The 13,130-nt window shown below is 44.5% G+C and overlaps 1 protein-coding gene across 1 annotated transcript; it reads left to right on the top strand.

Annotated features, from left to right (window-relative positions):
- Positions 1–3,581: 3,581 nt before the first annotated feature.
- Pigm (phosphatidylinositol glycan anchor biosynthesis class M) lies at positions 3,582–5,593 on the top strand. Its single transcript, XM_028865565.2, has one exon. The coding sequence runs from the start codon at positions 3,748–3,750 to the stop codon at positions 5,017–5,019; it is 1,272 nt and encodes a 423-aa protein (XP_028721398.1). The 5' UTR covers positions 3,582–3,747; the 3' UTR covers positions 5,020–5,593.
- The last annotated feature ends 7,537 nt before the right edge of the window (positions 5,594–13,130 follow it).

Genomic DNA, 13,130 nt, shown 5'->3' with positions numbered 1-13,130 from the left:
GGGAGGAGCTCTAGCTCTAGGCCTCGTAATTAAAAACCGAGACGCTGAAAATTCGGTATCTGGGAAACAGTAAGTGGAAAACTTACCACTAGAATACAAATGCCAGCACTGATGAGCTGTTGAGCTCAAGACACTCCCAAGACAGAGGCCCGAGCCTATGCACAAACATTCTAAAGAGGGTGCTGTGTGTATCACAGTCACAGTCCTGGTGGGGAGACAGATGGAAGCCTTTAGCTTGGAGGCTCCTCTATGAAGAATGCATTTTTCATCTTCCCTAGAGGATGATACAGTTCTAGGGGAGGCTTCTGAAACCACTAAGCTGTGTTTCACTTCATTCCTGCTGCTCCCTACTGCCCCCTCCCCCCTTCCTGAAACCCACTCCGGCTAGTAAAACTATGCAGGGGTTTCCCTGAGGTCAGCAGAGAAAGAAAAGCAGTCAGAGTATAGCTACTGTCCAGGAACATTGCACCTTCTCCATGGCTGCTACCACAAACCTTTACCCCTGCTAGCTAACTTAGTTTCTTTGCAAAAATAACACATTACCTAGGCTGTACAGTTATCGGGGCTTCCAGGCCCACTATTGGCCAATGCTACCGAAGCAGGAATATCTAGGGATGATTTTTCTACGCACTGCATTAAAAACTAAACCAGGTCAAATGTATTTAGAAACAAGATGTGTGAGGTATTTTTGGTTTATTTTTTGTCTGTTCAGAAGAAACTACTAAATAAACTGGATGCATCTCTTGTTCTCACTGTATCTTCTTTTAGAAATCACAACCTTTCTTGTTATCAAGGTTTGAACTCCTAGGCTGACTTATGGGAGAGGAGGGCTCAATTAGGCTCTGCTGGAAGAACTTCTGGTCATGAGGCCAGCCTTTCCTGCTGACTTTCCCTTACACTCATCATTTCATTAATACTATCCCCCAACCCTTCCAATCCTTTTCTTGCTCTTGCCCTTATTAAGATCCTTTAACAAGTAAATTCCAAACTCAGTTTTTAAATCTTTAAAAATATTATTTATTTATTTATTTGTTTGTTTATAGGTGTGCAAGGGCTTGTGGACATCAGAGAACAATTTTCTGGAGTCTGTTCTCTCCTTCCACTACATGGGCTCTGGGGAGTCAAACTCAAGTCACATTTGGCAGCAAGCATCTTTACCCAGTGAGCCAGCTCTATGGTTTGAAAATCCAGTTCTTCTTCTTTTTTTTAAAATTTATTTATTTTATGTGTATGTGCATTTTTCCTGTGTGTGTGTGTGTGTGTGTGTGTGTGTGTGTGTGTGTGTGTGTGTGTATACCATATGCAGGCCTGGTACCATGGATCCCCTGGAACCAGGGTTACAGACAATTGTGAGCTGCCATGTGGATGCCAGGAATTGAACCCGGGTCTTTTAGAGGAGCACCCAGTGCTCTTAACCACTGAGCCATTTCTCCAGCCTGAAAATCCAGTTCTTAAAGGGCAAGACTTAATAAATACTAAGACTCAGGAATCTGAAAACTGGCTCAAATAATTCCAGGAGTCAAATTGGTCTGGATCTGGGACACTGTCTCTTAGATGGTGATGTTTGAGTCCATTTTTTTCCCCCTTTCACACTAGGAAATGCTATTTGGATGGTTTTCCTTATACCCTCAAGGGTCTGGAAGTCCAATTTAAGCAGAAGGCATTTCTGTCCCCAAGTAATGGATTTCTCAGCTATTCTTACCTAGCATGAGCCTGAGAAAGTCATGGTCAATATCCAACTCCAAACACTCTGGCAAGAAACAACAGGTTATAGTCACTTGACTCTTGGTCCTTAAGATGGAAGGACAAAGGGGGCAGGGGAAAATTGGGTCCCTCATCAACAAGTGAGTCATAAGACATATTAAATGTACAAGATGTATGAAATAACCAGATTACAAATCTGTAGTTCTTACATACTTGTGAGAAATAAGTGATACATAACAAATATAACCAAGGGTGAAGCATTTAGCATATGCTAATACAAAATAGATAATTAACATATTCTAAAACATAAAATCAGTGGAAAACACTTCACAGGGCCGGACACTAGAGGCAGGGAGTGACATCTGTTCCAGAGTTCTGCTATTTTCTGCATCTCACTCATCTGACTCAGGAACAGGCTGTTTCTTTTGATTTGTTGTTTGCTTATTTTCCTGAATTTTGTGTTTCTCCTATTTACTAGGCCAGCCCTAAAGGATAATTACCTGGGGCTTTTCTGCCGAAATACCTAAAACAACCTACCCAGAAGAACCCCTTACTTAATCTCCAGACATCTCTCTCATATTCTCTACTGATGCTAAGCTTCACTTACCTATAACTCACAAAGGAAAAAATAACAAATCAGGGATATAAAGAGTAAAAGTGAGAGAGGATATCAAACAGATTTCAAGATGAGATTAAGAAGATAAAAACAGAGAGAAACTAGAAATTGCAAATCAGCATTTTACCTGCAAGTTCATCACGAAACAATTAAGATAAGTTGGGTTAGACAGACCTACTTTCAATTCAGTTCTGCTACTAGTTGGCTATGTGACTATGTAAACATTTTCCTCATTTGGTAAAGGTAAAAATATCTACTTTCCATTAAAAAGTAATTAGTACGTCTGACAATTGTAAATTGTAAATCCTTAACAAACAACTATTATGAATCATAATGGTTATTTGAATGGTAACGTGTTATCACTATATATATGGCCAGTGCATGGTGAAAAATAACTAGAAGTAGTTATTAATCTACAACGTATACTTACATCAAGGCATATTAAAGGGTAGAAATATCAGAATATAAGGTTAATATGGCTCCTTCAAAGGATAAACGTGAAGTGTAGGATGAGAGATGCATGTCCAGACTGAGTGGAGCCACTTCTATACTAAGCTACAAGACTTTCCCTAGGAGCAGGCTCAATTTGTAAGATCAAGCCAGTCAGCCTGTGTCAGAAAAGTACAAAGAAATAAAGATACACTTTCTACTCTCAAGAACACTACAGTGTAGTTGAAAATGGAAATACTCTAAAAGTATGAAGTTCTTAAAAGCCGATTGTAATAAGTGCATTAAGTAATCAGAAGAAGAAGGAAAGAGTTGGAGTCCTTGGCAAAGAAATTAATAGCGGTAGGGTAGAACCGGGTGGATGAAGGGCAGATTTTGACTTCGGTGAAGGGTGTCAACATGGACAACAAGTAGGAGGAACATTCCCATCAGGGGTAAAAACCTGAGAACTATTTTAGGCTTATTTCCTTTCCGTCTCCATTTTTCACTCAGTAGCCAGCAGGTCATGGCTCACTCTGGGCCACAGGTCCTCCTGGGTTGACCCGAGCTGGGAACGCGGAAGCACCGGTTGCTAAAAACAAAGTTCACTCCACTCCGCTCCACAACATCTCAGGCCACTCCGGGCTTTCGGGCCAGCGAAAATGTGGCCAATGAGGGACCGGAAACCCCTCCTCCGCCGGAAGCGAGGACGCTAAGGGGTGGGGGGGGTGGGGGGGCAAGACAGCCAATCCCGAGGAAGATAATGGTTCCGCCGGGGCGGGGAGGACGGCGGCGGGGAACCCGCGCGAGGCCGGAAGTGGCGTGGAGGGGTGGGCGGGGGCTCCGTGCCGGAAGCGGCCGTTCCTGGGTTGTGTCTGTTTGCACCAGAGCGGAGGAGATGCTCGGGGAGTCCGGGCGGAGTGAGCTGGAGGACGGCTAAGAGAGAGAGAGGGGGCGCCGCGTGGAGCCGGCGCTGGGGCGGCTGGGCCCGCAGTCAGACCATGAGCTACCCCAGGCCCTGGGGGGAATGGTTCCTGAACCTGCGGGTGCCCCCCGCCGGGGTGTTCGGCGTGGCCTTCCTGGCCCGGGTGGCCCTGGTGTTCTACGGTGTCTTCCAGGACCGGACCCTGCTCGTGAGGTACACCGACGTGGACTACCATGTGTTCACGGACGCCGCGCGCTTCGTCACGGAAGGGCGCTCCCCTTACCTGAGGGCGACGTATCGCTACACCCCGCTGCTGAGCTGGCTGCTCACCCCCAACGTCTACCTCGGCGGCCTCTTCGGCAAGTTCCTCTTCATCAGCTGCGACCTCCTCACCGCCTTGCTCGCGTACCGCCTGCTGCTGCTCAGGGGGCTGGGGCGCCGCCAGGCCTGTGGCTACTGCGTCTTCTGGCTGCTGAACCCCTTACCCATGGCGGTGTCGAGCCGGGGCAACGCCGACTCCATCGTCGCCTCCCTGGTGCTGGCGGCCCTGTACCTGGTGGAGAGGCGGCTCATCGCGTGTGCCGCGGTGTTCTACGGGTGCGCGGTGCACATGAAGATGTATCCGGTGACCTACATCCTCCCCATAGCCCTCCACTTGCGACCCGAGCGCGAGAGTGACGAGAGTCTCCGGCAGGCCCGCTACTCTTTCCAGGCCCGGCTGTACGACTTCCTCAGGAGGCTGTGTAGCTGGGCCGTGCTGCTCTTCGTGGCGGTGGCGGGACTCACGTTTTTGGCCCTGAGCTTCGGCTTTTACTATAAGTACGGCTGGGAGTTTGTGGAGCACACCTACTTGTATCACCTGACCAGAAGGGATATCCGCCACAACTTCTCGCCGTACTTCTATATGCTGTACTTGACTGCAGAGAGCAAGTGGAGTTTTACCCTGGGGATTGCGGCATTCCTGCCACAGTTCATCTTGCTTTCGGCCGTGTCTTTTGCCTATTACAGAGACCTTGTCTTCTGTTGTTTTCTTCATACCTCCATTTTCGTGACTTTCAACAAAGTGTGCACCTCCCAGTACTTCCTTTGGTACCTCTGCCTTCTGCCCCTGGTGATGCCACTCGTGAGAATGCCCTGGAAGAGGGCCATAGTCCTCTTACTGTTGTGGTTTATAGGGCAGGCCTTATGGCTGGCTCCTGCCTATGTTCTAGAGTTTCAAGGAAAGAACACCTTCCTGTTCATTTGGTTAGCTGGCTTGTTCTTTCTTCTGATCAACTGTTCCATACTGATTCAGATTATTTCCCACTACAAGGAGGAGCGCCTAATAGAGAGACTCAAATATGACTAATGTGTGTTCTGGATCTTCTGCAACTTCGATCGCATCCTGATGACTGTGTATGGACGAGAAAAGCCTTGCAGGTTTTTCCTCCCTGAACATTCTAAGCACTCCAGTGAAAGTTCCTTGGTTCCAATAGAAATTAAAACCAGTATTGGCCTTCTATGTAAAGGGGACCCGATCATCAAAGTCCATCCTTTAGAAAGTCTTAGGACTCATTTGTTTGATGAAAAGTAAAGGTTTCTTGTTTGACCGTTGAAAAGCCGATGAACCTAGAAGACAGTAGAGAAACAGACAAAAGGTTCCAGCAGTGTGTGTTCCTGCAGTGTGCCACTGCTGTACCTTCAACCCACCTTTTTGTCATACAGTTCCCAAAGTACAGCATTTTTACATATAGAGTATTAACACTACCATGCTTAATTGGGAAAGTGTTAAATTTTTGTATTAAATGTCGGGGCTTAGAGATAAACAATCCAAAGAATTTAAATTGTGATTATGGATTTGTTTTGTAATTCAGTTTTTCAGTGTTAGTACCATTGGTATTCATTTTACACAAAAAGATTAAATTTAAACTCATCCATCTTTAGAGCCGAGTTTTTAAAAAAGAAATTGAATACTTACGCTATTTATATACTTATCCTTTTCCTAATTGCTAAAAAGATTTTCATTTAGGGTTTAAGCTGAGTATTGTCTATTTTAAAAGTAGTAGAATTTAGGTGATAAAACCTACAAGTTTTGGTAAAATTCCATTTGCTCTAGTCTGGTTTTTATCACCTAAATTGTTATATTGTTCATAAGGCGTCTCCCAGTTTAAATCCTACACTCTGAAAATTTCGTGACAGGAAGGAAGGCAGACTCCTGGAAAGCGTAAGAGCATCCTTAGGACTCACTGGTCTAGATGAAGAGGCTGCAAGGGACGTGAGGAATTGCAGAAATGAGGCTTTGATGGGCAAGTCTTTTTACTTAACACTGTAACATTTCTTGGGGAGGGGGGCTGCTTTCTCAACTGTATGAATAAGCATCCTGGAATGTTTTTAGAAAAGATAGAGCTCATCCAAGTTGAGGGCTTCCTAACAGTCAGTCAATAGATGAGTATGGTTTTATGAACATGATTTAAAAAAACTAGTAAATTGTTTTTTCAGAGTTAAAAATAACAACAACAGCCACAAATTCCCAAAAACAAATATTGCTCCAGAAAAGTAGGGGTTTTTGTTTTTGTTTTTGATTTTGTTTGTTTTTTAATGTTAAGGCAAGCCTAAAAAGCCTTTGAGGATAAAGTATTTATAGGCCGGTCATAATTAAAAATTGTATTACTGGCAGCTTTTCTTTGCTGGGTTCCTTTTGGGATTTGGTCTTAGAAAGAATAGGTAGCTTTTCTGTGGCTGCCTGTGTGTAAGAAAAGCAGTCAGTTATAGAAAACAATGACCTTTCCTAAAACGTTAAGTCCCCTATTCCTCCCGAGCTCATAACTCAAGAGCCCATTGTTTAATACAGTTTGGTGGCATTCCAAGTATGGTACATGACCCTTTAAAAATTATTATTATGGGTATTAAAACCAGGACCTCAGCATTCTAGGCAAATACTCTTCTGCTACTGAGCTATGTATCCAACTCCAAGTGAATTTTTGAAGTGAAAATTTGAGGAAGGAAAGTATGCTTTGGGTGTTTGTATGGGCCTGACTTCTTTTGTTGTTAGACGATCTTAGTCCAGGCTGGCCTCAGACTTATTTTATAGTCCAAGATAACCTCAGCCTCCTGATCCTCATGCCTCTACCTCCCAAGGGCTGAGATCACAGTCCTGTGCCACTGTGCCTGGCTCAGAAATTCTTTATCAAAGAAATGCAGGTGTTTCTTAAGAGATGCAGTGTATTTGCTGCAAAACATTTATTTTTTTATTTCTTGTTTCATGTGTATGGGTGTTTTACATGTATGTCTGTGTATCATGTGCCCAAAGTACCCAGAAGAGGGCACTGAATTTCCTAGAACTAGAGTTACAGATGGTGTTGAGCCACCATGTGGGTGCTAGGAATCAAACCAGATTCCTCTGGAAGAGCAGGCAGTGCTCTTAACCACTGAGCCACCTCTCCAGCTCCCTGTTGCAGATCATTTATTAAGTTAATTGGAGAAATGACTTGATTTGGTCTCATGGATTTTACCTTTTGTTTTTGTTTTTGTTTTTCGAGACAGGGTTTCTCTATAGTTTTGGTGCCTGTCCTGTAACTCGCTCTGTAGACCAGGCTGGCCTTGAACTCACAAGAGATCCGCCTGGCTCTACCTCCCGAGTGCCGGGATTAAAGGTGTGCGCCCCTGCCGCCCAGTCTGGATTATACTTTTGCTTTGCAGCTTTTTAAATTTTTATTTGGGGACGAGGCACAGGTGTCATGGCCTGTGTATGGAGGACAGATGCACCTGTGACGTCAGAAGGAAACTTGTGGCAGTTAGCCTTCCTCTTTCCACTGTGCCGGCCCTGGGGATCAAACTTGGGTTGTCAGCCTCGGCAGCAGCTGGGCCGTCGGATCGCTTTGGCTTCTTTTCAGTGCTGATGCCTGTTGTCTCCTTATTAGTCTTTGAGTAATTCCTTGAAATTGTGTATCTCTGGCTTGTTTTCTGCATAATTCTCTTGTTCCTGTACTACCTGCGTTATCTTTCTGTCACTGTAGCAAAGGCCTCGTGTAAATCAACTTGTAGAGAGAAAGGCTTGTTTGGGGCCATGGATTTAGAAGTTTCAGTTGGAGATTGGTTGGCCCTGTTGCTTCAGGCCTGTGATGAGTAGCATATTGTGGCAGGGAGGACGCGCTAAGACAAATTATTCACCTCACTGGGGGTGCAGAAGATAGGAAGAGACGGATTTTTAGTTCCCTTTGAGGGCTCCCCAATGCCTTAAAGTCTCCCTTTGGGCATGACCTAGTTTCCACAGCTTCCCAATAGTGCCACAGGTAAGGGAGCAAGCTTTTGCTACACGGGCCTTTGTGAGGAGAGTTCAGATCCATGCTACAGCATTACCGTGTAACACTGATAAACTGATTTACAGACAAGCATTAGTTATTCGATTAAGAAGAATGTTCTCCAGATAGTGTTCTAAACAGAGCACTGTGTATTTTCTTCTGTAACTGCTTTTTTGATGTCTCCAAAATGTCCTTAAAGGCCTCCAGTTAAATTCCCTGGATTAGGTTCATTATTGTCTGTGTTTTGCTGTTGTTGCTGTAAGACAGGGTCTCCTGTAGCCCAGGCTGGCCTCAAACTTGCTGTATAAAGAGGCTGGCCTTGAACTCCTTAGCCTCTTGAATCTACCTCCCGAGTACTGGGATTAACAGGTGTGCTGGTTGTTTGGATTAGTTTCTTTGGAAAAGCTGTGATAATCATCCACTACTGCCAACTCAGCAAAAGAACTCTTAAAACCGTGGATCGCAGTTACCGACTTCTCACCGTCCGGGTTTTATAAGTCATATAATAATGTTTGATAAGTTGTGTCAAACTTGTCCTCTAGTTAATTTATGGCTGAATATATTGTTTTGTTTTTAACATCACTGTTATATTACCAACTCTCTTGCCATCTGTGCTGTGAGTTACGAGTAGAAAAGAAAAATATAAAAAATTCTACTTGTGGTGGTCTTTAAATGAAATCTCTTGTCATTACCCTAATGCTTTACTATTGTGTGTGTGTGTGTGTGTGTGTGTACGTGCACGCAGGTGTGCATCAGCCTTGGTTATTATTCCACAAGCACCATCCACTTGATTGTATTTTTTTTTTTTTTTCTGGAGCTGAGGACCGAACCCACGGCCTTGTGCTTGCTAGGCAAGCGCTCTACCACTGAGCTAAATCCCCAACCCCGTTCTTGGTTTTTTTTTTTTTTTTGTATTTTTTTTCTTGGAGTTAGCCAGGTTGGCTAGGTTGACAGTCTGTTTTTTTTCCCGAGACAGGGTTTCTCTGTGTAGCTTTGGTGCCTTTCCTGGAACTCACTCTGTAGCCCAGGCTGGCCTCGAACTCAGAGAGATCCACGTGCCTCTGCCTCCCAAGCGCTGGAGTTAAAGGTGTGCGCCACCACTGCCTGTCTCTGCCTGTCTCTGTTTTGACAGCATTGGGATTCTAAGTAAATGTCACCATTCCTGCGGCCCCCCCCCCAAACAGCCACATAACCATTACTTTTCCTAGTCAAACACAATTGGCGACTAAGAACCTCCCCTTTCATAACTGTTGAACACATACTTTTGTGAACAATTTTGTCTCTCTCTTAAGAAAACATCCCCCCCCCCCCAAGACAGGGTTTCTCTGTGTAGCCATGGCTGTCCTGGAACTTACTCAGTAGACCAGGCTGGCCTCGAACTCAGAGCGCTGCTGCCTCTGCCTCCTGAGTGCTGGCATTAAAGGGGTGTGCCACCACTGCTTGACTAGAAAACGAATTCATCATCCTTGTGTTTTATGGCAAACTTTATAGATGAGAGAAAATTTAATAGCCATCCTTTCCTCACTCAGTGACAATAGTTGCTTAATTGATTTTGTATTGTGTTAATGGTTTTTCATGGTTAATCAATTTAGGGCATTACTCTGCCACAGCTTAATGTTTATGACAACACGTCAGATTTGGTATTTGTACTTAGTTGTACTTGTTTTATAGATGAGCAAAGTTTTAAAGATTAAATGACTTGGTAATAAATGACAGAACTAGAATTTTAACTGAATTCTTGTGACTAAAATAACGTGCCCTTTTCACTGTGTCTTAGATTTTCAGTGACCAGACCCAGCAGATAATTTCTGCAAAATAGATGGGACTCAATACTTAACTCTGGCAGATGTCTTGCCGGTCAGTTTGACCTTCCTGATGTGTATTTGTATAAGGGGTAGTTCTTCAACTGTACCGTGTGTGTGTGTGTGTGTGTGTGTGTGTGTGTGTGTGTGTGTGTGTGTGTGTGTGTTTAACTTTGTTATATGTATGAGCTTGGTGCTCCTCAGAGTCCAGAAGAAGATGTTGGATCCTCTGGAAATTGAGTTACAAATGGTTGTGAAGGGGCCCCAAAATAGCTTGACCACACAGCAGCCATGACAGGCTTAGAGGCCTAGCTAGACACAGCTTCTGGGACAGGCTTACTGTCAGGCAACACCCAGATCCAGGAAAAGCCTTAAGCTGACACCACCCAGGGATGAGGAAGTACCTGACATCCTGAACATTCAGATACCCCTAGACAATTGTCAGCCAATCAGGGTTCTGGACCCTGGAAATCCCCTCACCCCCACCTCTGCTAAAAAACAAAACAAAACAAAACAAAAAACTGTGCCCCACCTGAGCTCAGGGCTCTCTGTTCTCATCCCTGTGTCGGACACACAGAGGGACCAAGCTCTGGAGCTTGAAATAAATTAAGCCTCTTTGCTTTTACATGCGGGATTTGGTCTCCGTGGTGGTCTTTTGGGGGTCCCCGCGATCTGGGCATAGCAGTTGTAAGGTGATGGGAAATGAGCCCATGTCCTCTGGAAGAACAGCAAGTGCTGTTAACCACCAGGCCACCTCTAGCCATTTCTGTTGTTCTGTTCTCTCTCTCTGCCCCTTCTCTCCCACCCCCCCTACCCCCTGCTGACTCACCTGGAAGCCACTCCAGTTTACTCTCAGCAGTTTGCATCCTCACCTGGGTTAGTTTTCTGACTTCAGTCATTCTGACTAGGATGAGGACAAACCACACTGTACACTGCAATGTGAAATCGCATAGTTAAAACAATGGACATTCATATAGTTAGAAAAGTGTCCTAGGCTGATTAAGAGAGCCCGGATCATACAGCCTAGGTTTAGATCTTGAACAATATCTTCACATCTAGATACATGGTTTTCCATCTGTAAAATGGGGATGAAAATATAATCAGAGAATTGTTTGGTAAGAGTTAAATTAAGCTGGGTATAATGGTGTGGTGCCCCCACCTTTTTTTCCCCAGGGTACTCTTGAGTGAGGGATAAGAGATTTTATTAGATAGAGATACAGAGGGGAGAGAGACAGAAACACAGGCTAGCCTCCGGAGGGCCTGTATCCTTAACCATTGGCCCCTTTTGTCTCTTCTAAAGGGCTTTTTATTTTTTTCTTTTTTGGTTTTTCGAGACAGGGTTTCTCTGTGTAGCTTTGCACTTTTCCTGGAACTCACTCTGTAGACCAGGCTGGCCTCAAACTCACAGAGATCCGCCTGCCTCTGCCTCCCAAGTGATGGGATTAAAGGTGTGCACCACCTCTGCCTGGCTCTAAAGGGCTTTTTAAAGGAATGCCAAGGTGTGGAGCAAAAGGCCTCCTCCCCACAGCACAGCCAAGTGCAGACCCTTCCAAACACCTGGTAACGGCGCACATGGTCAAATAATTCTCTAATTCAGCTCTGCTGGGTAAAGCAAGCTCAGATCTCACTGGGAAACCTTCGTGGGACTCCACAGTGGCTCACACTTTTAGTCCCAGCACTTGGAAGGCAGAGGCTAGCAGGTCCCTGTGAGACCAAGGCCAGTCTGGTCTACGTAGTGAGTTCCAGAACAACCAGAGCTACATAATGAGTCCCTGTTTTGACAAAAGTTGAATTAATTCGCCCAGCTGTTCTTGGCTGGCACAGAACAAGCTACTAAATATTGGAGGTAACTATGTAAAGAAGAAAAACACTACACACACTCTAGTCTTCCAGTTAGTAAATGGGCAAGTGAACTGAACAGCAGTTCTTGAAGAAGCAAACTGACAATAAACACTTAGAGGGAAAGGCAGGTTTAAAACCACGCTCGAAGTTCGCCCTCACTCTAGTCAGAGTGGCTGAAGTTGAGAAGAGAACCCAGGTGAGGATGCAAGCTGCCGCTGAGAGTGACTGGAACAGCTACTGTGGGAATCCGTGGTTTCTCAAAACAACAGATATACCACATGGACCAGCCCAAAGTCGCACTTAAGTTCTTCCAGAGATCCTTGTTCATTTATGTTTATTGCTGCACAATTTACAATTACATAAGTATGACCAGTGAATAAAGAAAATGTGATACACACCCCTGAGTTTTATTCAGCCGTAAAAAGTCATGTCATTTGCAAAGAAAAGGGTTGAATGGAATTATGTGTAGATTATATGTACATGTATGCACACACACATTAGAAGATGGGATGAGAGGAACCAATTATTCTAGAGTTCCAAAGGAGACCCAGCCTTAAAGCTTTGTAGGTGTTTGCTTTTATTAAGCCTTCTTAAATGCACATCAAAGAAATGGGCTTCATTATGGTATTCATGTGTCCTTTTTTGTGGGTCTTTCTCCCCTACCCCCTGCTACTGGTCTCCTCCTCTGTAGTAGCCCTTCTACCTTCATGTCACATTTCTTTTTATTAAGTTTTTTGATCTTTTGAAATGGTCTCACTATGTAGCTCTGGCTGTCCTGGGACTCACTATGTAGACCAGGCTGTCCTCGAACCCCCAGAGATCCACCGGCCTCTGCTTCCCAAATACTGGAATTAAAGATATGCAGTACCACGCCTGGCCCTCGTGTCACATTTCTCTTTCTCCCCCTCAGAACCTTGAAGTTCTTCCCCTCATTATGGTTCCCTTCCTTTCTCATGACCTATTTCCACCTATTTCCACTCACATACACAGTTAAAATTTAGGACCTGCATTATGAGAGGAAACATAATTTCTAGTTCTATCCTTTTCCTTGCAAGTGCCATGATTTCATTTTTCTAATTTGGGTGGACCTGAGAGTAGTATAGCTGGTTTTATGGTAGGGTGTGTGTATGTGTGTGTGTGTGTGTGTGTGTGTGTGTGTGTGTGTGTGTGTGAGTATGCATGCAAGGAACTTGGATTTATATAAAAATTTTTGACTTCCTGTTTTTATAAATTTATTTTCACCTTGACCTAGTAAGTCAGTAGTTATGTTCACAAAATAACAGATCCTTCAAATGTCTGACTCAGGCTGGATAGATTTGTACTTCTGTATCCCTGCCATCCATTAGCTGATTTTTTTGTTTGTTTGTTTATTTGTTTATTTTTTGTTTTTCAAGACAGGATCTCACTATGTAGCTCTGGCTGCCCTGGGACTCACTCTGTAGACCAGGCTGACCTTGAACTCAGAGATCTTCCTGCCTCTGCCTCTTGAGGGCTAGGATTAAAGGCGAGCGGCGGCGCCGCCACCACCACCACCA

Source organism: Peromyscus leucopus, chromosome 15, assembly GCF_004664715.2.
Source record: "Peromyscus leucopus breed LL Stock chromosome 15, UCI_PerLeu_2.1, whole genome shotgun sequence".
NCBI lineage: Eukaryota > Metazoa > Chordata > Mammalia > Rodentia > Cricetidae > Peromyscus > Peromyscus leucopus.
Note: the sequence above shows the minus strand (reverse complement) of the source record. Positions and strands in the feature narration are given on the sequence as shown.